This window comes from Nycticebus coucang, chromosome 7 (genome assembly GCF_027406575.1).
Source record: "Nycticebus coucang isolate mNycCou1 chromosome 7, mNycCou1.pri, whole genome shotgun sequence".
Taxonomy (NCBI): domain Eukaryota; kingdom Metazoa; phylum Chordata; class Mammalia; order Primates; family Lorisidae; genus Nycticebus; species Nycticebus coucang.
The window spans coordinates 17,163,941-17,190,795 of record NC_069786.1 but is presented as its reverse complement, the minus strand read 5'-3'; the positions used below and the strand labels follow the sequence as shown (position 1 = coordinate 17,190,795).

Genomic DNA, 26,855 nt, shown 5'->3' with positions numbered 1-26,855 from the left:
ATTTCATTTTGTCCATTACTTGTGATACTAACTTTGATTCCTTGACTAAGGAAAGGCTCCAGCTGCCATGCCTCACTACTAAGTTATTCTTTTTTTCTTTGTAATTAGTTTTTTTTCTTTGTAATTAGTTACTTTGTAGGCAGTTAGTTTGAGACTGTTCTTCACCAAGCTTTCTGTTTATTTGTGAACTAATAGATTCTTGTTTTATTCAGGTGTCAATCTGTTACTGTCATTTATTTGGTGCTTAAGTTTTCCCAAAGTTGACAAATGAGAGCTACTTCAAGGTGACTTCTAGGTCCGTTTAACATGGGCCCATTGTTCTCTGAGCACTACCATATTTTCTGGCCCAAGGCATCCCATGTTCATCTTTTATGTCCCTGCTCCAGTCCTGGAGGAGCCAATTCTCTAATGAGTCTTATGGCCACTTTTAGGAAGTATCTGTATATTTGTCCCTCTATAGACACACGTATAAACAAAACACACACATCCACATATATAGAGAAAACACCATGACCTCATACTCATAAATAATTCTAATTCCTGTCTAGTACTACAGGGCTTCATATATATATATATATACTTTTTTTTTTTTTTGCTTTTTCCATAAATTGTCATAAATACATTCATTTGATTAATCACTCATCCTTATGGAATTGGTCTCTAGCCTTTCCCTGTGCAGGTACTGACCTTGTTCAGACCCCTACAAATATATAGTGATACATAAAGTTCTCTGAAGATCGTGCTGAAGACATACAGTTTTGAGTATTAAAGAGGAGAGAGAAGGCATGCTTGAGGAAAACAAAAAGTTGGTTTAGTTAGGATGACATACCATTTTTTCTCTAAAGAAGGCCACTTAACCCTCACATTAACCTGAAATAAAATAAAGAAAGCCACTTAAAAAAATTGAGATCTAATTACATACCATAAAATTCACCATTTTAGATTGTGCACTTCATTGTTTTAACATGATTATAGCTCACTGCCTCCTTGAACTCCTGGGTTTAAGTGATACTCCTGCCACAGCTTCTTGAGTAGCTAATGCTATGGGCATGTGCACTACACCCAGCTACCTTTTTTTATTTTTTATTTTTTTTATTGTTGGGGATTCATTGAGGGTACAAGAAACCAGGTTACACTGATTGCATTTCTTAGGTAAAGTCCCTCTTACAATCGTGTCTTGCCCCAAAAAGGTGTGGCACACACCAAGGCCCCACCCCCAACTTTTTAAATTTTTTATAGAGATAGAGATAGGGTCTCTCACTATGTTACCCAGGCTGATCTTGATGATAGGTGTGAACCACCACACCTGGCTAGTATTTAGATGCTTCAGAATCCCTCTGTTTCCACTACAGACCTTTTTGCTTTGTGGTGGTTTTACATGTAGTAGAGTTTATGATTACTGACTGACACTAGATACCAACAAAAACAAACATTAAGTACCACAAAAATATTGACTGAATGCCATAGAGGATTCTGCTTAACAGTAACAATGAGGACAGTGTCTCATACCTGTGCTTATAGCACTTTGAGAGACCAAGGTGGGAGGATCACTTGAGGCCAGGTGTTTGAGACCAGCCTGAGCAATACAGTGAGAAAATACAGAAAAAGCTGGTCATAGTGGCATGCATCTGCAGTCCTAGCCACTCAGGAGGCTGAGGCAGAAGGATCACTTGAGCCCAGGAGTTGGAGGTTGCAGTGAGCTATGATCACACCCTTATACTCTAGCCTGGGCAACAGAGTGAGACTCTGTCTCCAAGAAACAAACTGAAAAGCACAGTCAGGGAAATAAGATCATGAAAGACCATGATGAACTTTTACTGAATTAGAATTTTTAACCCTTCAGAGATAGAGAGCATTTTGAAGTAGTCAAATTGTGAAAGCTATCTTTTAAATAAGTTCATATGTATATGGTAACAAAAAAAAAATAAGTGAATTAAGTGTAAAAATGACTCCTCAAATCTAGTTAGATCCTGTGGAATTTGGTAAAAAGTGCTCTCTTTTAAAATATATTTCCAAAATAGGTTATATAGTTCTGAAGAGTGAATGTACATTAAGTAATAACTCTTATTAAGAGTTTTACTTGTGTCAACCTAATAGAACTAGGCAAGGCATAGTGGTACGTTTCTGAAGTCCCAGCTATATGGGAGGCTGAGGCAGAAGGATTGTTTCAGCCTACGAGTTAGGAGCCAGCCTGTGCAACATGGCAGACCCTGTTTTTTTAAAAAAAGAAAGAAAGAAAAGTACAGTAATGATATACAGGAAAGACACAGTAGAAGATATATTTTAATGGCTGATATAGTCTTTATTTAGAATATCTTATAACTGACTCATGCCAAAAAAAATAAAATCACTCAGGAAAAATTTATAATTGAATCTAAAACAAATTAAAGAGTCTTAAATTAGACTACAACAATGCAGTGTGTTGATCTTCTGTTTTCTTTGCATAGGTTTTTAATATTTTGTTAAAATTATTCAGAACGTTAAAATTTGTTTTAAAATAATTTCAGAATTCAGAGCATGAGCCTCTACTCACAGAAGAAATATTTTTTTTGTAGTGGCAATTGTTTTGAAAGATGGTTAACATGTTAACATATTACTCTACCTTAAGCTCTTTGTACTAGAATAGTGGTGTATTTCTTTACTAGAGCTGTGTATGTGGTTAGGCAGGAATCATTCATTTGAGGAACTGTTCACAGCTATTTGGGATGAGAGTGTGTGTACGTTAGTGTTCTGGAAGCTTCCTAGGTGATTCTTTGGTTTAGTTTTGTCTATCGTGTTATCATTTTATATTACTTACATTTTAAGGTACAATTAAATAACTGTCTTCTCCCGCCCAGCTCAATAGAGTGAAAAGAAATGTGGCTTTCTGCATCTTTTGATACTTATTAATTAACTAAAGTTTAAAAGTAGGGAATAAGATGGGAGTTTGTTTCCTTTATGAGGCATAATGAGGAAAGAAAATTTTATTTGTTTCACACTTAACACCCAAAAATCTGTGTGCTCTCTTTATCTTGTAATGTAATTTGAACCTCTAATGTAATTTAAACTCTCAGTGCCTAAAGACCCTGATTCAAGGAAAATACTATCAGTACTTATCTCTGAGCTCTGAATTTTCCAGTCCCTGGTTTTGGAATGTGGAGGAGATGAAAGAAAACAGACTTGAGAATATGCAAACATGAACTCAGACCTTCCCCTGAAGGACCTCACCCAGAACTCCTCCAGCTCCTAAATCTCACTTTAAAATGCGTCTGTGGCTTTATCTGAGTTTTGGGTTGTCTTAAAGGAGTATAGACATTAGAACCTATTGCATACACGTAGGAAAGAGATTAAAATGCCTGCTTGGAAGATAGTGCTGTTTCTTTTTCTTCCCAGGATGATTTTGTGTTTAATATGCTTCTTAGGATGGTAGGATACAAATTAGGGTAGAAAGGTATATTTTAAGACTAGTCCTAGATAGTGTGGAACAGGAAAAATTTGAAGGCGTGACTAAGAAAGACTTCAGATTGTTCTTGAAATAGTAAGTGGTCTATCTTGTATTTTGTCAAAATTTATATTTTTATTGATTTTCATTCCATTGTTAATGTTCTTCACTCCGTTGACACGTGTGTACACACGTTCACACACAATAAAAAAATTTCTTTTCTTCCCTATTTGAAGAAAAGAAAAAATTTTTTTTATTATTAAATCATAGCTGTGTACATTAATGTGATCATGGGGCACCATACACTGGTTTTATAGACCGTTTGACACATTTTCGTCACACTGGTTAACATACCCTTTCTGGCATTTTCTTAGTTATTGTGTTAAGACATTTATATTCTACATTTACTAAGTTTCACATGTACCCTTGTAAGATGCACCGCTGGTGTAATCCTACCAATCACCCTCCCTCTGCCCATCCTCCTCCCTCCCTCTCCCCCTTCCCCCTATTCTTAGGTTATAACTGGGTTATAGATTTCATGTGAAAGCCATAAATTAGTTTCATAGTAGGGCTGAGTACATTGGATACTTTTTCTTCCATTCTTGAGATACTTTACTAAGAAGAATATGTTCCAGCTGTATCCATGTAAAGTCTCCATCTTTCTTTAAGGCTGTATAATATTCCATGGTGTAAATATACCACAATTTATTAATCCATTCGTGGATGGGCACTTGGGCTTTTTCCATGACTTAGCAATTATGAATTGGGCTGCAATAAACATTCTGGTACAAATATCTTTATTATAACGTACTTTTTGGTCTTCTGGGTATGTACCTAGTAGAGGAATTATAGGATTGAATGGCAGATCTAATTTTAGATCTCTAAGTGTTCTCCAAACATCTTTCCCAAAGGAATATATTAATTTGCATTCCCACCAGCAGTGTAGAAGTGTTCCCTTTTCTCCACATCCACGCCAATATCTCTGGTCTTGGGATTTTGTGATATGGGCTAATCTTACTGGAGTGAGATGATATCTCAAAGTAGTTTTGATTTGCATTTCTCTGATGATTAAAGATGATGAGCATTTTTTCATATGTCTGTAGGCCGTGTGCCTGTCTTCTTCAGAGAAGTTTCTCTTCAAATCCCTTGCCCAGCCTGCGATGGGATCCCTTGTTCTATTCTTGCTAATGTGTTTGAGTTCTCTGTGGATTCTGGTTATTAAACCTTTGTCGGAGACATAACCTGCAAATATCTTCTCCCATTCTGAGGGCTGTTTGCTTGCTTTACTTACTGTGTTCTTGGCTGTGCAGCAGCTTTTTAGTTTGATCAGTTCCCAGTAGTGTATATTTGAAGCTACTTCAATTGCCCGGGGGGGGAGGGGGTCCTCCTCATAAAATACTCTCCCAGACCAATTTCTTCAAGGGTTTTCCCTGCATTCTCTTCTAGTATTTTTAGTTTCATGTCTTAAGTTTAAATCTTTAATCCAGTGAGAGTCTATCTTAGTTAATGGTGAAAGGTGTGAATGTTAATGTGAAACCTTCTGCAGGTTGCCAGCCAGTTTACCCAGCACCATTTGTTAAATAGGGAATCTTTTCCCCACTGAATGTTTTTAATTGGCTTGTCAAAGATCAAATAACGGTAAGTAGCTGGATTCATCTCTTGGTTCTCTATTCTGTTCCAGACATCTATTTCTGTTTTTGTGCCAGTACCATGCTGTTTTGATCACTATCGATTTATAGTATAGTCTGAGGTCTGGTAGCGTGATGCCTCCTGCTTTGTTTTTATTTCTGAGTAATGTTTTGGCTATTCGAGGTTTTTTCTGATTCCATATAAAACGAAGTATTATTTTTTCAAGATCTTTAAAATATGACAATGGAGCTTTGATAGGAATTGCATTAAAATTATATATTGCTTTGGATAGTATAGACATTTTAACGATGTTGATTCTTCCCAGCCATGAGCATGGTATGTTTTTCCATTTGTTAACATCTTCAGCTATTTCTTTTCTTAAAGTTTCATGGTTCTCTTTATAGAGATCTTTCACGTCCTTTGTTAGATAAACTCCCAAATATTTCATCTTCTTTGGGACTACTGTGAAAGGAATAGAGTCATTGACTGTTTTTGCTGCTTGGCTATTGTTGGTACATATAAAGGCTACAGATTTATGGGTGTTGATTTTGTAGCCTGAGACATTGCTGTATTCCTTGATCACTTCTAAGAGTTTTGTAGTAGAATCCGTAGTGTTTTCCAGATAATACAATCATATCATCTGCGAAGGGTGAAAGTTTGATCTCTTCTGACCCTATATGGATACCCTTGATCACCTTTTCTTCCCTAATTGCAATGGCTAAAAGTTCCATTACAATGTTAAAGAGCAATGGAGACAATGGGCAGCCTTGTCTGGTTCCTGATCTGAGTGGAAATGATTTCAATTTAACTCCATTCAATATGATGTGGGCAGTGGGTTTGCTGTAGATGGCCTCTTTTAGTTTAAGAAATGTCCCTTCTATACCAATTTTCTTAAGTGTTCGGATCATGAAGGGATGCTGGATATTATCAAAAGCTTTTTCTGCATCAATTGACAGAATCATATGGTCTTTGTTAATTTAATTTGTTTATGTGCTGAATTATACTTATAGATTTATGTATATTGAACCAGCCTTGTGACCCTGGGTAAAACTGACTTCGTCATGATGTATAATTTGTTTGATGTGTTGCTGGATTCTGTTTGTTAGGATCTTTTTGCATCTATATTCATTAGTGATATTGGTCTATAATTTTCTTTTCTTTTTGGGTCTTTTCCTGGTTTGGGGATCAGGGTGATATTTGCTTCATAGAATGTGTTGGGTGGTCTTCCTTTTTTTTCTACATTTTGGAACAGGTTGAGTAATATAGGTACTAGTTTCTCTTTAAAGGTTTGGTAGAATTCTGATGTGAAGCCATCTGGTCCCGGGCTTTTCTTTTTAGGGAGATTTTTGTATGGTTGATGCTATTTCAGAACTTGATATTGGCCTGTTAGACATTTCCACTTGATTCTGGCTAAGTCTTGGAAGGTGACGTGCTTCCAAGTATTGGTCAATTTCCTTCAGATTTTCATATTTCTGAGAATAAAGTTTCTTGTAATATTCATTAAGGATTTTTTGAATTTCTGAGCAGTCTGTTGTTATTTCATCTTTGTCATTTCTGATTGATGAGATTAGAGATTTTACTCTTTTTTTCCTGGTTAGGTTAGCCAAAGGTTTATCTATTTTATTGACCTTTTCAAAAAACCAACTTTTTGATTTATTGATCTGTTGTATAATTCTTTTGTTTTCAATTTCATTTAATTCTGCTCTAATTTTGGTTATTTCTTCTACTGGGTTTGGGGTTGGAGTGTTCTTCCTTGTCCAGTTGCTTGAGATGCCCCATTAAGTTGTTAATTTCCTCTCTTTCTGTTTTCTTTTTTTTTTTTTGTAGAGACAGGGTCTCACTTTATGGCCCTCGGTAGAGTGCCGTGGCCTCACACAGCTCACAGCAACCTCCAACTCCTGGGCTTAAGTGATTCTCTTGCCTCAGCCTCCCAAGTAGCTGGGACTACAGGCGCCCGCCACAACGCCCGGCTATTTTTTGGTTGCAGTTAGGCCGGGGCCGGGTTTGAACCCGCCACCCTCAGTATATGGGGCCGGTGCCTTACCGACTGAGCCACAGGCGCCGCCCTCTTTCTGTTTTCTTGAGGAAGGCTTGCAGTGCTATAAATTTTCCTCTTAGGACTGCCTTTGCAGTATCTCAGAGGTTCTGATAATTCATGTCTTTATTGTTGTTTTGTTCCAAAAATTTGGCAGTTTCCTTCTTAATCTTATCTCTGACCCAGCTATCATTCAGCATAAGGTTATTTAACGTCCATGTTTTTGTATGAGTATGCAGATTCCTGTTGTTACTGAGTTCAACTTTTATTCCATGGTGGTCCGAGAAGATGCAAGAAATAATTTCTATTCCTTTAAATTTACTGAGGTTAGACTTGTGGCCTAAGATGTGATCGATTTTGGAGTATGTTCTGTGGGCTGATGAGAAGTATGTGTATTCAGTTTTTTGGGGATGAAATGTTCCGTAGATGTCTGCTAAATTCAAATGTTGGATGGTTAGGTTTAAATCTAAAATGTCTTGCTCAGCTTATTATTGGAGAATCTGTCCAACACTGCCAAAGGAGTGTTGAAATCTCCAACTATTATGGAGCTGGAGGAAATCAAGTTGCTCATGTCTGTTAGAGTTTCTCTTATAAATTGAGGTGCATTCTGGTTGGGTGCATAAATACTAATAATTGAAATCTCATCATATTGAGTATTACACTTAAAAAATATGAAGTGACCATTCTTAGCCTTCTTTACTTTTGTTGGTTTAAAGCCTATTGTGTCTGCAAATAGAATTGCAACATCTGCTTTCTTCTGATTACCATTTGTCTGAAATATGGACGACCATCCTTTCACCCTGAGTCTATATTTATCTTTTAAGGTAAGACGTGACTCTTGTATGTAGCAAATATTTGGCCTGAGTTTTTGTATCCAATCAGGTAACCTGTGTCTCTTTAGAGGACAGTTTAAGCCGTTCACGTTAATGGAGAATATTGATAAGTCTGGTAAAATTTTGGGTATCAAGTTTTTCGAAAGTCCAGTGGACATTTTAATCCTTTCGCCACTGTGGAAGTTGGAATTTGATTAAAAGTTTCTGAGTCAGTTTCCTTTTGTGGTAGAAGATTGGGTTGGTCATTATGGAGGATAGGTCTGAGAATATCCTGAAGAGCTGTTTTGGTTATGTCATATTTCTTCAACATATGAATGTCATTGAAGTATTTAATTTCTCCATCATAAATGAAACTCAGTTTAGCTGGATATAAGATCCAGGGTTGAAAGTTATTTTGCTTTATGAGATTAAAAGTCGATGACCAACCTCTTCTGGTTTGAAAAGCTTCAGCAGAGAGATCTACAGTCATTCTAATATTCTTCCCTTTGTAGGTAATGGATTTCTTACGTCAGGCTGCTTTCAGAATTTTCTCCTTAATATTAACTTTAGTGAAGTTAATTATTATATGCCTGGGGGATGTCTTATTCAATTGAGTCGTGCTGGGGTTCTGAAACTGTCTACTATCTGAATTTCAGAATCTCTTGGCATGTCTGGAAAATTCTGTTTCATAATTTCATGGAGAAGGGCCTCTGTGCGTTGCAAGGCCACTTCATCACTTTTAGGGATGCCAATGAGACAGATATTAGCCGTCTTCAAATTATCCCAGAGCTCTCTGAGAGAATGATTCGTTGTTGCTCTCCATTTCTCTTCCTCTTTGAGAGTTTGGGAATGTTCAAAGGCTTTGTCTTCAATGTCAGAAATCCTTTCTTCTTATTGCTCCACTCTGTTACTGAGGGATTCTACTGTATTTTTCAGATCTTTGAGGGCTGCAAATTCTCACTTCAGTGCATCAGAGTCTTTGGTGGTTTTGTCTTTAAATTCGTTAAATTCTTGCGACAACTTTTGAATTGCTCCTCGAATTTCTGATTCCAAATTTTCTGACATTCTATTAATCTTGTTTGCAATCCAAATTCTGAATTCAATTTCTGACATCTCGGCCAGCTATTTATGAATGGGATCTTTAGTTACATCTGCCACATCTTTCCTTGGGGGTGTTGATCTATTCTGGTTATTCATATTACCGGAGTTTTTCTGCTGATTCTGCCCCACGATTATTTTACACCATTTGATTTTTCCCCTGGAGCTTTGTCGAGGACCCATACAGTGCTATGGCCTGAGAAACCCGGGACCTGTTTGGTGTCGTGGGGCTAAGTGGTTCTGTCTTGTTTTGAGCTGTTCTCTGTCCGACCCTTGTGAAACAGTTACTCTGGGTTGAAGTCTCAGCTGTGGAGAAATAACAGCAATTAAGTCACCCTGCCCCCCACAGGCAACAATTGGAAAAGGAAAATCAAACCTTTCTACAACCGCACACCCAGGGCACCACCTGAATAGTCCCCTGGCGATTGGCTCAGTTCAAAAGGTCCGAATCAATTGTCTTAGTCAGCACCTGTCTCAGGTGGGAGAGTTTAAAAGGTCTCTGGCAACTGGATCGTAGGGAAGTGGTGACAACTCAGATATGACTTGCTGTGGTGCTCTGTGAAGTCAGGAGGACCCACCCAGCAAATAGTTTAGTCTGGGAAGGTTGATGCCTCTTTCTCCACTTTGCACCTATGTCACACCCAGTCACTGATTGCCCTGCAGGGCTGTGACCCAGTTGCCTCTAGTGAACAGATACTCCAGGGGTTTGCACCTGCCTGAATCACAAGGAAATCTATTTCTTTTTTTTTTTTTTGTAGAGACAGAGTCTCACTTTATGGCCCTCGGTAGAGTGCCGTGGCCTCACACAGCTCACAGCAACCTCCAACTCCTGGGCTTAAGCGATTCTCTTGCCTCAGTCTCCCAAGTAGCAAGGAAATCTACTTCTGCTCAGCCAGGCTGCTGTGTTCTGCCTCTATCCAGCAGGGGGAGGTGAGGCCTGACAACCTCGGGCGCTTGATGGAGGCTGGGGGGTGTTCACTCAGTTCCAGCTCCTCCCCTGATTGATGTTACTGACAGAACAGAATAGAACAACTTTTCGGGAATTTGTTTCTGTCCCTGCTAAATTCCCCTGCAGAAGAGAAGCTGTTTTGAGTTCTCAGAGCCTGTGCCTCAGGCCATGTCTTTGCTCCTGCAGGTTTGTATTCGGTTAGCTGTCAGTTCTAGCCTCCTGCTTTCCTTTGTGTATAGGCTGATGATCCCCTGAGGGCTAGGTGCGTCTTAGGCTCAGTAAAGCGGTCCTCTGCGTCAGCCCTGCCCTGGGAATTTCCCGGCTCTGCGCGTGCGTTTTCTAGTCCCCGCGCTCCACCCATGCCGGTACCACCTCAGGCAAACCCTTTACTCATGGTGCCTGCAGGGCCTGCGTTTCCATCCCAGATCTGTTCCGCAGTGGTTGCCACCTGAGAAGATGCCTGGCCTCCTCTGTTTGCCCAGGGAGATGGGGGTGTGTGGCTTCGGAATATCCGGGAGTGAGTCCTATTGTTGTCAAAAACAGCTGCTGCTCTACGCCTCCGGGCACTGCTGCTCCGGTGTGGTTCCCTCTCAGCCGACCGTCCTCTCCTCCCTCCCGTGCCACAGAATCAGTACCGACCAGCTTCAGTCTAGGCCCTGTCCACACCTCTCGAGAAATCACCCAAGAATCTGGACTCCTGGGGGACAGGCCTCCAGACCTCAGAGTGAGAGTGGAGGGGAGGGCTGGGAGCTCAGAATTGTAGGTAGAGAATATATACAGTTTTATAGAGTTTTATGCCTGGCAAGAGAACGCCGTGGCACCCTACCTAGTAGGGGAATTAGGTCCAGTTTTTAGAGGGTCTCTCCCGTCGAGTATAGTGGGAGGACCTTTGAACTCTGCTCATTTGTCTGTGGGGCACTCCAAGCCATTCTCATGGTGGAGGGGACTCCCGTCTGCTTGGAGATGGATTTTGTACCTTTTGTTTGTATCCTTGGGGTCGCAGCTTGCCTCAGCGGGTGTAGCTCTCATCCACCAGGTTACTTGCTAAATTTCTGTCCTTTAACTCTTCTTCTGGACGGGAGCCTCTGTGGAAAGCTGGCTTCAGTCAGCCATCTTGTCTCCCAAGAAATTTGTTAATTTGAAGAAAGTCTGGAAGGAACCTGGCTAGTATTTTGGAACGAGGCATGACTAGTATTTTATTTGAAGAAACTCTGGAAGGAGCCAAGAGAAACCAGTAACATCTTGTGGGTAGGCAGGGTAGCTGTGATATGAGGGTGGTACATGGAGGGTAGGGGTGAGGGGGATTATTGACCATATACTTCTTAATATTACCAAAAAAGTGTAACTGTATATATATATTATGTGTTCAGAGTAAGCAGAAAACAGGAAAGCACTAAAAGGACAAAAATCTTAAGTCAACATAGAGATAACATCTATTACTATTTTTTTACAAATTATCTCAGTCTGAAAGAAAATGCATATTTATGTACACGAATTTGTACATTTTGAGAAAACAATTTATAATGTTTTTTAACCTACCTTTTAAAATTTAACGTGTTGAATATAATTTTCCAGATTCTTAAATATTTGTTTTCATTTTTTTAATAGTTGTATGGTGGTCATATTAAAATACATTATTTTGACTAATTTATTATTGTTAGGTATGTAGGTTTTTGTAACTTTCTTTGATGTAATTTCTTTCTTTCTTTTTTTTTTTTTTGAGACAGAGTCTCACTAAGTTGCCCCGTAGAGTACTGTGGTGTCACAGTTCACAACAACCCCAAACTCTTGGGCGTAAGCGATTCTTTTGCCTCAGCCTCCCATGTAGCTGGGACTACAGGCGCCTGCCACAACACCTGGCTATTTTTTGTTGTTGTTGTAGTTGTCATTGTTGTTTAGCAGGCCCGGGCTGGGTTCAAACCCGCCAGCCCCAGTGTATGTGGCTGGTGCCCTAACTACTGAGCTGCAGATGCTGGGCGTTGAGCCTGATGTAATTTCTTGTTGGTAAATCTACACATGTCCATAATCATTTCTAGTTGTAGAATTGCTAGATTAAAGATACATAGTTATTTTTGAGGCCACTAGCTACTGTTCTGGTGAAATTGTCAAATGCTTCTGGAAGGTTTGGGCTCCTGTGTACTCATTAGGGCGTATGAGAGTCTCCTTAAGCATGGGTACATCAGACAGTGCCCCGGTGACCAACCATAGCAGATAGGACAACTCTGGGGTCCATGTTTCTGGGGTGAAAACAATCAGGGGCATGAAATCTAGTTTCATCCCATACATAGTATAGAGTTGGCATGAGGCTGCAGTAGCTACTTGGGTTAAGACTGGGATTTTTGGATATTGGGTTTCTGGAATGGATAAGCATGGATGGACTGTTCGCTGTCCTAGGGTGATGTCTTTTCCACTAGTAGATTGGATTATGTTCTTTCTACTGTCAGGCCTAGTGTTCTGTTAACAGAGAGATGTTTAAAGCATTTGCTAGGTTGAAATGTGCTTAAAAATAGATGTGCAACTATTTGTTTAAAAAATGAAAGATGTCAAATTAGCCTACACATTGGAATCTAGAGAAAATATCTTACAGTACAGTAGAACCTCTGTAAGTTGACCAACCAAAGGACTGTAACAAACTGGTCAACATACGGAGGATGTCAGCATAAGGAACTAGACCCACTGTACTGACGTGTACACATGTGTGTACAGTCTATGAAAATTAGGTCAACTAGGGAGGCGCCTATGGCTCAAAGGGGAAGGGCACCGGTCCCATACGCCAGAGGTGGCGGGTTCAAACCCAGCCCCGGCCAAAAACCACACACACACACACACAAATAAATAAATAAATAAAATTTAAAGAAAAAAAGAAAATTAGGTCAACTTAAGGAATGGTCACAGTAGAGAGGTGGTCAACTGTCACTGACCACAACTAATATAACTGTATTTAGTTTAGTTTTTTGAAATGTTTGCTGAGGATCTTATTTCAATGTGGAAAGGGATTATGTTGACGCACTGGTAGTTCTGTGAATTTCACTTTTGGGTCTTGGGAGAGAATGGAGAGGAGAGGCTAGGCAAATAATTGGCAAGAAAAGCAAATAGTTACAAGTCTATTAACAATGCAGCCTTGTTTACCCACTCTTTGCCTATCTGGATTTCTGAAACTGGATTCCTTGGCTATGTGAACTAGTTAGCACATGAGCACTTTTTTCGTGCTTGGAATTGAAAGCATGCTGGAGGGAACACAGTCATGTATCTTAGTTGGGCAAGGGCATCCTGTCACTGTCAGGCAGTGGGGTGTAAAGGGATTAATAATGAGAAGTGAGCTGGGAGCAGTTTATCAGTGATAGTATATGGAATTGGTTTTTAAATCTGAGTCATAGACATTTCATAATGAATAGGTTGTATAAATCAAAAGGTTATTTTACTTTTGAAATCAGAAGTTGGGTAATCAAAGTGTTATCGTTTTTTATTTGTCAAGGGGAGGAACCTTAGAGACTGCTTCATTAAGTAGATAGGGCCTTGATTATGAAAAAAATCTAATTTTACCCTGGAGGTTCTTTCAAAGAGGACTGCTTCTGACTGAGTACTGTCTAGTTTGTAAAACTTAAGTGACATTGTTATTTCTCCTAATTTTGGTTGACCTGCTGATTTAACATTTTTTTTTTTTTTTGTAGAGACAGAGTCTCACTTTATGGCCCTCGGTAGAGTGCCATGGCCTCACACAGCTCACAGCAACCTCCAACTCCTGGGCTTAAGTGATTCTCTTGCCTCAGCCTCCCAAGTAGCTGGGACTACAGGCGCCCGCCACAACACCCGGCTATTTTTTTGTTGCAGTTTGGCCGGGGCTGGGTTTGAACCTGCCACCCTCGGCATATGGGGCCGGCGCCCTGCTCACTGAGCCACAGGTGCCGCCCTGATTTAACATTTTTATTGTAAGAGTGAACCAGGTGCTAGAATATGGAGATAATTTTTTCTCTAATTTTAAGAGTTTCGGAAGAGTTACTTATTTGGGATGGTGGGAAGAAAACTGTGAACAAAATTTAGAATACGAACCTTGTTACTGAAGGAGCAGAGGAAATGTTTTGAGAAATCACCAGGTTTTTGTTCACATGTATTATAAGCTTGCTGTGGATATAGGGCAGATAACTTTTCTTACTCACTTTGATTTTTCTCTTGTGAAATATTTCCTTATGATAATCAACAAAGGCATGATGGAAAGTAACCTTTAGTAATTAAAAATTTAAAGATCTGTCATCTATAATCAATGAATTTTTTTGTTTTCAGCATTGGTTGGATGGAACAAAAAGCATCAAAAAGCAAGTAAAAAGTAAGTATTAAAAATTATTTTTGTAAAAAGGGAAATTGAATATGTTAGAAATTCTGGTATGGGCATAAGAAATCATGACGTATTTTTTAGTATTTTTGTTTTCTATTAGTCATTTTAGATATCACTGACCCCACTGCCCAAGTTAAGTTTGGTGTCTTGGGATTTAAGTTTTTAGGAGAAAGCCTTGCACCTTGCAAATGGGTTGATGGATTGACTCCCGTAAAATGCATAATTGTTACATAGTAATAACTTTTGTTGGAATTTTCCTCTTTGGCTTTGTTTGGCATCTGCTCTGCTACAGAAAATTATCATGAGATTTTCAGACTAAGAATAATGAAATGAAACAATTCACATAAAATGTCAGTACTATTACTACCAGTAGCTGAAGGGTAGTAATAGTACTGACATAGTTTCCAATCCATAATCCAGTTTGTCCTCTGTACTATCAGTTTTCAGGCCACCTCAGCTTTTGTTTTTACAAAATAATGGGACCACTGAGAGTATAGAGGTTAGTGAACTAGCTGAAGTGAATTTGAAAGTGTGTAGGAAGATTCTTTGTGAGCAATTAGTAGCATAGACATTCCTCAGACCTGTTAAGAAGGATAGCTCAGTAAGTTTTGGGGCCTAGTAGTTTGTACAGTCAAGACTTTCATTGAATGCATTTGGCCCTAAGATATTAGAGGTAATCTAGAGTTATCTATTCTTGGCATGATAGATGATTGTCATAGTACTGTGATGGTTGGTACATTTTTAAAAAAGTCCACCTGGCTCAGCGCGTGTAGTTCACTGGTTAGGGCACCAGCCACATACACCAAGGCAGGTGGGTTTGAACCCTGCCTGGGCCTGCTAAACAACAATGACAAATGCAATAAAAAAAAAAATAGCTGGGTGTTGTGGTGGGCACCTGTAGTCCCAGCTGCTTGGGAGGCTGAGGCAAGAGACTTGCTTAAGCTCAAGACCTGTAGATCATGACCCACAGGATTAAAGGGACGCGGCATTAGGAAGGTTGAGAACAACTGAGTTAGAGGTTGCTGTGAGCTGTGACGCCACGGCACTCTAGCAAGGGTGACATAATGAGACTAAAATAAATAAATAAAATAAAAATAAAGTCTAATGATTTTTTTGTGTCAGGTATAAGCTTATGATCTAACGTGAAATAATGCTACAATAACCCGTTATCTTTTTTTGTGACAGAGTCTCACTATGCCACCCTCAGTAGCGTACTGTTGCATCATAGCGCACAGCAACCTCAAACTCTTGGGATTAAGCAATTCTCTTGCCTCAGCCTCCCAAGTAGCTGGGACTACAGGTGTCCGCCTAAGTTTTTTTGTCGTAGTAGATGTTGTTTAGCTGACCCAGGCCAGGTTTGAACCTGCCAGTCTTGGTGTATGTGGCTGACACTGTAATCACTGTGCTATGGGCAACCCACTCCACTAGATTTTTGACAGATTTATTGGCTGAAAATTATTGCCATTTAACTAGCAATAAGTAATAAAACTAAAGCTCTCTCTCTCTCTTTTTTTTTAAATGGCAGTTGGTTCACCCTATTGTCTGCATCTTCGAGTTAAGTTTTATTCCTCAGAACCAAATAATCTTCGTGAAGAGCTAACTCGGTAAGAACACCATCTAGAGTTGTGCAGGGGAATTTTGGTAGTTTGGGAAGATTGTCTTTAGAATTGTTCCCAATTGGGCGGCGCCTGTGGCTCAAGGAGTAGGGCGCTGGTCCCATATGCCAGAGGTGGCAGGTTCAAACCTAGCCCTGGCCAAAATAAAAAAAAAAAAGAATTGTTCCCAATTATTAGACAACTAGTGAAATGGATTCCTTGCCCCTGGTAACACGACCTAAGGTAATAGAATTTTATTCTCAGTATTTTTTTAGTATATGAGTCTTTTCTTTATCAGTTTGCAAAATAGTCGGTTTTCTAATGTCCTCCAAAGTAATTAGTGAATTCTTTTTGTAACTATTGCTATCAACTCATGGATTTTAAACAGGATTGATGTGTTTCAACACATTGCAATATTATGTTTATTGATGTTCACCATAATCTTTGGCTGGTAGGAGCTTACTGAAGTTGGCTTGTGACTTTTGTGACTCATTGAAATGTCTTTGATATGAAAAACATTAGCTCTTTGTTTGGTTTGAATAGTTTATGAATAAACTTTATGCTGCGTAGACTTAATTTTATTTTATCCTATCTCCTTGATATTTCTTCATTGCTTTCTGTTATGCATCCATGACTCCATGCACACTTACTGTTTATTAACTGAAAAAGTTGAGTTACTGGAGTCCCTTCAGAAGGGTTTCCTCTTAAATGCCCTGACAATGAGAGTGTAGCTTTTGTCCATAGTAACATCCATGCCTGTTTCCCTTCACACGACAGGTGGATTTGTTGTCAGAATAACGTTAAATTAGATGGCAGAGCTCCTTCTCAATAGTTTGTTTTAAACATTTCCTCCTAAGGTTGCTGTGCAGTGTATACTGTGTGGCTTTCTATTCCTTGCTATTATCTTGTGGTCATGCTTTCATCCTCCTGATACTTACCCCCCCCCCATTTTGGTATTATTCGTTTACATGCATTGTTGTGGGTAAAATTTTATAATTAACAATATTTCTTCTCAAATTAGAAAGATAAGATTTTTTTCATGGTAGATTTTTCTGTTTAGTTAAATTTGTATCTTTCATTTTTCTTAGATATTTATTTGTTCTTCAGTTAAAACAAGATATTCTCAGTGGAAAGTGAGTATTCGTTATTTACTACATTTTCTTGGATGGCTGAAAAATTATTTTGAAAACAAGTTTATAGTTATAAAAAAAGGTTAACATAAAGTGTGTATTATTTTCATTTATCTTAAATGAAGGTTATAAAACTGACTGGTCTAACAAATTTGTGTTTTGGTCTCAGATTAGAATGTCCCTTTGATACAGCAGTGCAGTTGGCAGCTTATAATCTGCAAGGTAAGCAATTCTTACACTGACTGTTAAGACTAAAGTATAATCCTCTTTTTGTGATTTTCTAAAGAATTTCAAGATTCAAATGATGTGCAGGAAAAGAAACATTCTTTTTGTGTAAACTTTTGTATCCATATCTAACTTTTTTACTTGTTTTGAAGTATTGCCTTTTTCTTCCCTTTTGTTTAGTTGTTCCCTTTTCTTTCTTTTCTTTTCTTTTTTTTTTTTTTTTGAGACAGAGTATCAAGCTGTTGCCCTGGATGCCTATGGCGTCACAGCTCACAGCAACCTCACACTCTTGGGCTTAAGCAATCTTCTTGCCTCAGCCTCCCAAGTAGCTGGGGCTACAGGCGCGCCTGCCACAACGCCCGGCTATTTTTTGGTTATAGTTGTCATTGTTGTTTGGCAGGCCCGGGCCGGGTTCAAACCCTCTCGTGTATGTGGCTGGCACCCTAGCTGCTTGAGCTACAGGCACAGAGTCTGGTTGCTCCCTTTTCATCTGTAGCATTTTCAAAAAAAAATTACTGATAACCCAATAAATGTTATGACTGGGCCCTCAGATAATTTTTTCCCTTAAAATTGCAACGATAAATAAGTAAATTGTTGCTGAAGTCACATTGTATGCTTTCTTTGGCCTTAAAAAATGAATTCATGAAGTAATTACTTAAAACATATTTAAAAGTTCTTGATGGCCATTTAAAAATATTTTCTAATAAATGAAATTAATGAAAAACTCACTCATGTACCTTTTTATGTTGATCAGATACTGTTAAACTTAGGAATTTTTCTATAAAATTGACACCATGAAAGAAAACTATAATTTTAGTCCCTGTTCACAAAAAAGAATGGAAATGTTCTTATGGGAGTATAAGTATATATACTAGAATCAATAAACAATAATTATGAATTTTTATATTTATTTATGTTTTAAATATACCTAATACTTTTGCTTATTTTGTACTTCTGCTATTGAAGAAAGCATATTTTCCTATTGATACAGGGGCTGGTGACTAGAGGAAATTAATGTGCTTTAAAAATTTGCCACTGGGCGGTGCCCATAGCTCAGTGGGTGGGGCACCGGCCACATACACTGAAGCTGGTGGGTTTGAACCCGGGCCAGCTAAAAAACAACAATGACAGCTGCAACAACATCAACAACAACAAAAAATAGCCAGGCATTGTGGCAGGCACCTATAGTCCCAACTACTTGGGAGGCTGAGGCAAGAGAATTACTTAGCCCAAGAGTTTGAGGTTGCTGTGAGCTGTGATGCTATGGCACTCTACCCAGGGCAATAACTTGAGACTGTCTCAAAAAAAGAAAAAAAATTACCACTGATGTAAATTTTTTTTACCTAATCTTATCTCCATTTTTACTGTCTTGTCATTGTTGTTTGGTGGACCCAGGCTGGGTAAGGCCTTTTTTCTGTCTTAATTTCTCTCCAAATTAAAGCTTGTTTTCCCATCTACAGAATATCAGATAGATCCTAGTTTGGAGTTACTATGCCTTTAGCAGTGTAATTATGGGAAATGTGTAATTGCATATTTTTCTTAAACCTCTCGATCTACTGAAAAATTTGTCATTTTTAATATCTGCATTACAGCATTTTATTACCTCATTTTCTGTCTGTGCCTTACTGTGTAAGTTTCATGACAGCCAAAGTATGTGGATTAACTACAAAAGTTTTAAGTTTCCATTATTTCACTTCCAGGAAACATAGTCGACAATGTCCTTTCTGATTCACCTGTGCATGTTTCAACTTGCTTGGCTTATCAGTGTTGCTGGGAGGGCCTCATTTGTTTCCTCTGCGTGGATTTTATGTTTCTATATTTTTGTGTATCTCAAAACTTTCATCCCACATATATACTTCTTGAAAGTAGGGCTTACACATTTTTGTGTATTTTGTCAAAAGTTTGACTTATGGTAATGCTCAATAATAAAATTGTTTAATTCAGTGGTGCTCATAGCTCAGTGGGTGGGGCGTCGGCCACATACACCGAGACTGGCAGATTTGAACCTGGCCAGAGCCAGCTAAAATCAAAATGACATCTGCAACAAAAAAATAGCCGGGCATTGTGGTGGGCACCTGTAGTCCCAGCCCATTGGGAGGCTGAGGCAAGAGAATCTCTTAAGCCCAAGAGTTTGAGGTTGCTGTGAGCTGTGATGCAATAGCACTCTTCCGAGGGCGACATAATGACACTCTATCTTAAAAGAAGAAAAAATTGTTTGATTCGTATATGTGGCTCTGTTCTATTTTCTCTTAACCCTACTTATATCTTTTCCCAAATAAAACACTTTTCTACTTTTTCTTTCATCTATGGCATCACTATTGTTATAATTCTTACAAGCTTCATAATGTTTTCTGTACCTCTTTGTTCCCTATCTGGTAGTTTACCAAATCCTAATAACTTTTTTTTTGAGATAGAGTCTCACTTTGTGCCCTGGGTAGAGTGGCATGGTGTCCTGTCTCACAGCAACCTCAAACTCTTGGGCTAAGGCAGTCCCCTTGCCTCAGCCTCCTGAGTAGCTGGGACTACAGGTGCCCACCACACCACCTGGCTAGTATTTTTTTTCTATTTTTAGAGGAGATGTGGTCTCACTTGCTCAGGCTAGTCTCAGTTCAGGCAGTCCACCCAACTCGGCCTCCCAGAGTGCTAGGATTGTAGGCCTGAGCCACTGCGCCCAGCCATTTAACATTCTTCTAGGTCTCTAAGAATTGAGAGAAAAAATTTTTAAAAAAATCACAGTTATTTCTTAGGATAAATAATTTTAAATTCCAGGATGACAAGGACTATATCTTACAGTGGTATATGGTGTCAAGTTCTATGCATATTAGTTATATTCTTAATAGATGCCAGGTAATTGTTAAGGATTGCTAATTTTTTTCGATTTATTCATTATAAGATCAAAAGGTATTTACCTATGGAAGTCTAGAAAGTGATTTTCATATGCTAAAGTGTGACTACATTAAGAGAAAGACATCTACTGGTAATTAAAAATACATATCCAACAATCAAGGTAATATGTATGTATGGACTATTAAGTCCTTAATCTAAGGTAGATTTATTTTTGGGAATTGTCTGAATCTTAACTAATTTCTATGGTTTAAGAATCACTTTTAGTAGTTTATTAATAAAATGAGTTTGAAGATGGATTCAGCAGAAAATAAACTTACTAGCATTTACAGAATATAACTTTCTGAAACTTATGTTTGTAGCTGAACTTGGTGACTGTGATCTTGCTGAGCATAGTCCTGAACTTGTTACTGAGTTCAGGTTTGTGCCCACCCAGACTGAAGAGATGGAACTGGCTATTTTTGAGAAATGGAGGGAATACAGGTACTTGGTATTTGATTACACTTGAACATAGTTATTTCATATTCAGTAGTTATTTTTTACTTGTTTTCATCCTTGTGTAGAATTCATTTTATATTTATTATTTTTAAAATTATATTTAAAATTTCAGAGGTCAGACACCAGCCCAAGCTGAAACTAATTATCTGAATAAAGCCAAATGGCTAGAAATGTATGGGGTTGATATGCATGTGGTCAAGGTAAGAACTGTGTTGTGACCCTTTTTAAGAAATTTATTTCTAGGGACTCATGACTATGGAATTTTTCAGCATAGGGAGGGCATGGAGTTTACATAATTTAGCATTGAGTACTTTGGATGTGTGGCCAAAGGGTTGAGATTAAATATACTGAATTAACTAGAATCTTACAGAAAGGGTCATTATAAGAGAAAAAAGAAACAACCAAAATCTCTGAACGTTTACCTCAATCCTTTTAAGCTGTTATTTGTTTTTAAGCTTTTAAGCCATTTTGTATTTGTTTCATATCAAATTACCTTATATAACTTAAGCTAGTAGGCTCTGTTTAAATAATTCAAGAAGCAAGTTGCAAACATAAAGCCTGAGAGGTCTTTGATAAACCATAGAACAGCTTGTGTAGTCATTTAAGTTATTTCTAGTTCAACTAGCAATGTTTCCCAGAAAGGCAGTCTTTTCTAAAATTTGTGATTTAAGTAATAAGTAGAACATAGGAAGAACCTAGAAAAAACTAAGTTTGTAGCAGGTGTATAACTGCTCACTTTCAGTGAAGATATGCCTTACAAAGATAGTATTTTAATGGCTACAAATAAAAATATATGTGTGCATTTTTCTGAGGATGTTATTTTGGATGTTCTAATTGTTAAAAGCATCTTATATATTAATATTAGCCTGGATATAATTAATATGATTCAAGACAAAAATAAAATTAAACAGACGTGTTAAAATGTGAAACTCCGTTTATGCTAATGCATTTAAAAATAAATAAATAAAACTAACACATTTTTCTCTCCTTTAATTAGGCTAGAGATGGTAATGACTATAGTTTGGGACTAACCCCAACAGGAGTCCTTGTCTTTGAAGGAGAGACCAAAATTGGTTTATTTTTTTGGTAAGCAAGAGTTGGTATCAGAGTTACTACTTTTGTGTTGTTTTTTAGATGAGTGAAAATATCTACACCAAGTTAACACATAACCTCTAGAGTTTCAAAATTAGTTTTGAAAAACTTATAAGTGAAAGAAAGCTAACTGGGTCCTGTTGTACTTTTACTTACTTTTATTCCCACTCTCTGGAGGCAATTTTATAAATAAAAACTATTCCACTTGTCTTTTCCTTCAGTTTTCAAGGTATATCAAAATGTCTTTATGTTTATGTATTAGATGTTCACATGAACATTCACTACCTTCATATGGTTATGGCACTATTTTTAGTATTTCTTGCTCCATTAGCCTCTTCCTATTGTGTAAGAGGAAGATATTAGTACTTTTATGACTTTTTCTTGAGACACACTCTGTCGCCCTGGATAGAGGGCTATTCGCATCATAGTTCACAGCAACCCCGAAGTCTTGAGCTCAAATAATCCTTTTGCTTTAGCCTCCTGAGTAGCTGGGACTACAGGTGCCCACCACAATGCCTGGCTAGTTTTTTTCTGTTTTTAGTTGAGGGACAGGTCTCAGTCTTGCTCAGACTGGCCTGCAACTCCTGAGCTCATGTGATCTACCTGTGGCCTCCCAGAGCGCTAGGATTATAGGTGTGAGCCACTGTGCCCGGCCTTTATTCCTCCTTTTAAGTTGTGTTCCTCTTTCTGTTCTAACTTTTATCATCCATAGTTTTAAATTACATTTACCTTTTACTTTTACATCAAGAATAGATTTTACTTGTATTTCACAAAAAATGAGAATCAGTAGTAGTTTTTACATTATTATGTCTGTGGCAGAACTAGCACAGAGCTTAGGTGTGTACTGGTGTTACAGACATATAATTCTGTGGCCCCTAGGCTATTTACTTCCTCACAGCAGGTTGGACTGTTAGCCTAAAGCCTCTGGCATTTAAACTCAAATTCTAACATATCCATTTGCTTTAAGTACAGCCTAATACCTATAGTTTTGGCCACTTGGAGCCTGTCTGCCTTGCATATCTCAAAACTAGACTCCTTAACATCAGCTAGCTATAGATAAGACAAACCCTATAGGTATAAGAGACCCTAAACCATAGCTTCCTCTGAGTTTTCTTACCCAAATACTTTCCATTTGCTACTGAATGTTATCCAGGAAACACTTAAGCTCCTTCTCAGATTTCCCCCCCTCTTCTGAAAATTCCTTTGGTGGTGGCCTTGTAGCTGTTGTCTAGGGAAGGTCACCTGTTGTGAAGGACCTCACCTATCATGCCATCCAGTCCAAACACTGCTCAGTAAAGCCCATTGTGCAAAACTGCTTGTTCTTGATCTACCCTGAAATCCTTATCTCACACTGGCATTACATTTTTTTTTTTTTTTTTTTTGGCATAGCTTTTTGTTTTTTCTAGTACTCTTGGCTCCCTATATCCCATACCCCATACATCCCTTTCAATTACGTGCCTGTAAGTGCCTCCCAAGTTCATTCTATTTATTTATTTAATTTTGCTTTTATTTATTTATTTTTTTTTTTGTAGAGACCGAGTCTCACTTTATGGTCCTTGGTAGAGTGCCCTGGCCTCACACAGCTCACAGCAACCTCCAACTCCTGGGCTTTAAGCGATTCTCTTGCCTCAGCCTCCTGAGTAGCTGGTACTACAGGCGCCCGCCACAACGCCCGGCTATTTTTTGGTTGCAGTTTGGCTGGAGCCGGGTTTGAACCCGTCACAATCGGCATATGGGGCCGGCGCCTTACCAACTGAGCCACAGGCGCCACCCAATTTTGCTTTTATTAAATCATAACTGTGTACATTGATGCCTTTATGGGCAGTCGGTGTACTGATTTGATATACAATGTGAAATGCTTACATTGAACTGATTAAACACATCCATCACAGTTATACTCTTTTCTTTTTCTTTCTTTTTTTTTTAAACAGAGTCTCACTTTATCGCCCACGGTAGAGTGCTTTGGTGTCACAGCTCACAGCAACCTCCAGCTTTTGGGCTTGGGCAATTCTCTTGCCTCAGCCTCCCGAGTAGCTGGGACTACAGGTGCCCACCACAACACCCAGCTATGTTTTTGTTGCAGTTTGGCCGGGGCTGGGTTTGAACCCGCCACCGTTGGTATATGGGGCCCGTGCTTTACTCACTGAGCCACAGGCGCTGCCCTATACTCTTTTCTTAATAGTTTTGAAATGTACCATTGCATCATGCACATTAGGTGAGGTCCCCCCAAATACCCTCCCTCCTCCTGCTTCTATCCTCCCCTCCTCTTTCTCTCCTCTTCACTTCTACTTCTGGACTATATTTACATTTTAGCATCCATATGAATGTGTAGGTGACTATATATTGATTTCATAGTAGTATTGAGTACATTGGATACTTTTTTTTTTCCATTCTTGAGATGCTTTACTAAGACGAATGTGTTCCAATTCCATCCACGTAAACATAAAAGATGTGAAATCTCCCTCCTTTTTATGGCTGCCTAGTATTCCATGGTGTACACATACCACAATTTGTTAATGCATTCATGGATCAGTGGACACTTGGGCTGTTTCCATGTCTTGGCAGTTATGAATTGGACTGCAATAAACATTCTGGTGCAAATGTCTTTGTTATAAAGTAATTTTTGATCATCTGGGTATATACGTAGTAGAGGAATTGCAGGATTGAACAGTAGGTCTACTTTTAGTTCCTTGAGTATTCTCCAAACTTATTTCCAAAAAGGTATTTGGAAAATACAAGTTAAAATATTAGCTTGCATTCCCACCAGCAATGAAGAAGTGTTCCCTTCCCTCCGCATCCACGCCAACATCTGTAATTTTGGGATTTTGTGATGTGGGCTAATCTCACTGGAGTTAGATGATATCTCAAAGTGGTTTTGAGTTGCATTTCTCTGATGATTAAAGATGATGAGCATTTTTTCATGTGTTTGTAGGCCATGCGCCTGTCTTCATCAGAGAAGTTTCAGTTCAAGTCTCTTGCCCACATAGAAATGGGGTTATTTATTCTCTTCTTATTGATTAGTTTGAATTCTCTGTAGATTCTAGTTATCAGACCTTTGTCAGAAGCATAACCTGCAAAAATCTTCTCCCATTCTGAACGTTGTCTGTTTGCCTTACTTACTGTGCTCTTGGCTGTGCAAAAGCTTTTTAGTTTGTTCAGATCCCAGTAATGTATTTTTGGTGTTGCTTCAATTGCCCAGGGGGTCTTCCTCATAAAATATTCTCCCAGGCTGATTTCTTCAAATGTTTTCCCTGCACCTTCTTCTAGTATTTTTATAGTTCCGTGTCTTAAGTTTAGATGTTTTATCCAATGAGAATCAATTTTGTTAGTGTTGAAAGGTGGGGGTCCAGTTTCAGTCTTCCACAGGTTGCCAGGCAGTTTACCTAGCACTATTTGTTATATGGGGAGTCTTTCCCCCACTGAATATTTTTGATAGGCTTGTCAAAGATCAAATGATGATAAGTAGCTGGGTTTATCTCTTGGTTCTCTATTCTGTTCCATAAATCTACCTCTCTGTTTTTGTGCCAATACCATGCTGTTGTGATCACTATAGAATTATAGTATAGCTATAGCCTGAAGTCTGGCAACGTGATACTTCCTTATTTTTTTTTTATTTCTGAGTAATGTATTGGCTATTCAAGTTTTTTTCTGATTCCATATAAAATGAAGCACTATTTTTGCAAGCTCTGTAAAGTATGACAATGGTGCTTTAATAGGGGTTGCATTAAATTTGTAGATTTTGGGGGGTAGTATGGACATCTTAACAATGTTGGTTCTTCCCAGCCATGAATATGGTACATTTTTCCATTTGTTAACATCTTCAGCTATTTCTTTTCTCAGAGTTTCATAATTCTCTATAAAGATCATTCGTGTCCTTTGTTAGGTAAATTCCCAGATATTTCATCTTGGCACTACTGTAAAAGGAATAGAGTCCTTGACTATATTTTCAGCTTGACTTATTGTTGGTATATATAAAAGCTACTGATTTATAGGTATTGATTTTGTATCCTGAGATGCTGCTGTATTCCTTGATCACTTCTAAGAGTTTTGAAATTGAGTCCCTGGGATTTTCCAGGTATAGGATCCTATCATCAGCAAAGAGTGAGAGTTTGATCTCCTCTGACCCTATTTGGATACCCTTGATCACCTTCTCTTGCCTGATGACGATCTAAATTCTTTCAAATTTCGGATTTTAATTGTGTTACATGGTTATTATGTTTCTCTTGGAACTGTTTGCTCTTCAGGATATTATCCAGCTTTCGTCTTGGGACTTTGCTTTTCCTTATCGAGGAGTCTGTGTTGTTTTCCTGTGGTTTTCTCTCTTTGCTGTTTTCTTCCTAGTATATATTCTCAAGTAACGGACTAAGAAAAGGTGGGTAAATTGTTCCAATCCTTGGTTGTCTTTAGATGCTTTATTCTTCCTGTACTGGGAATAATTAGGTTTTGAGTGGAATTTTAGGTTGGAAATTATTTCCCTGAAGAAGTTGAAGACAGTATTTCACTTATTTTTGCATTCAGGTGTTCTGAGAGATTTTGAGTGGAAGACCTTTGCACTTGTCCCTTGATAAGTGAGGAAGCTGGGGCATTTTTCTTTCTAGTCCTTCCTTGTTAATTCCCTGACACTTCCAGCTTGCTTCCAGGCCTGAGAATTCTCTAGGTGGAGAGATAAAGAGAGCACCTTTTGTACTCTCTTTATAAGGTGGTTGTAAGAATTAATTAGTTGATACTTCTTAAGCACTTAGATGAGTACCTGGCACTTAGTAGGCATTATATAAGTATTTCTTACACAGATAAGTGTTATCTCCTCTCTTCCCCCTCCTATTATTCATTTATTTACTTATTTTTATAAAGCTCTTATAAACAAATTATGTTTCACAGCTATTTTGTCTAAGTTGTATTTAAAGATTTATTAGTGGGAGTGAGCGTCTCATTGTTTTGACATTCGCAATTTATGGAAGTACAGAGTTCGAATGTAGTAGGAGGGTGTTTAGAATTTTAGTACAAGTAGGGAGATAGAGTTGGAAAGTTGGCCATAAAATGAGGTTTAAACAAAATTTATTAGGATACATTTCCTCAAATCAAAATTGCTATGGAGTTGAAGACCATAATCAGTGTTTCTCTTTATGCCTTTTCAAAAGCTTTGTGGTCTTTCCTGTGGCCTGTGCCTGTGCTGCTGCTTTAATGCTGAAACAAT

General features: G+C 38.4%; 1 protein-coding gene across 5 annotated transcripts in view; it reads left to right on the top strand.

Moving 5' to 3' along the window:
• The window catches only part of EPB41L5 (erythrocyte membrane protein band 4.1 like 5), a 138,613-nt gene that overhangs the window by 24,171 nt on the left and 87,587 nt on the right, over positions 1 to 26,855 (top strand). For all 5 annotated transcript variants that reach the window (XM_053597719.1, XM_053597716.1, XM_053597718.1 and 2 more), the window contains 7 exons: positions 14,226 to 14,268; positions 15,803 to 15,881; positions 16,961 to 17,005; positions 17,172 to 17,224; positions 20,434 to 20,554; positions 20,682 to 20,769; positions 21,567 to 21,655. In XM_053597719.1, coding sequence (XP_053453694.1) covers positions 14,226 to 14,268; positions 15,803 to 15,881; positions 16,961 to 17,005; positions 17,172 to 17,224; positions 20,434 to 20,554; positions 20,682 to 20,769; positions 21,567 to 21,655 — 518 coding nt within the window. The remainder of the gene's footprint in view (positions 1 to 14,225; positions 14,269 to 15,802; positions 15,882 to 16,960; positions 17,006 to 17,171; positions 17,225 to 20,433; positions 20,555 to 20,681; positions 20,770 to 21,566; positions 21,656 to 26,855) is intronic.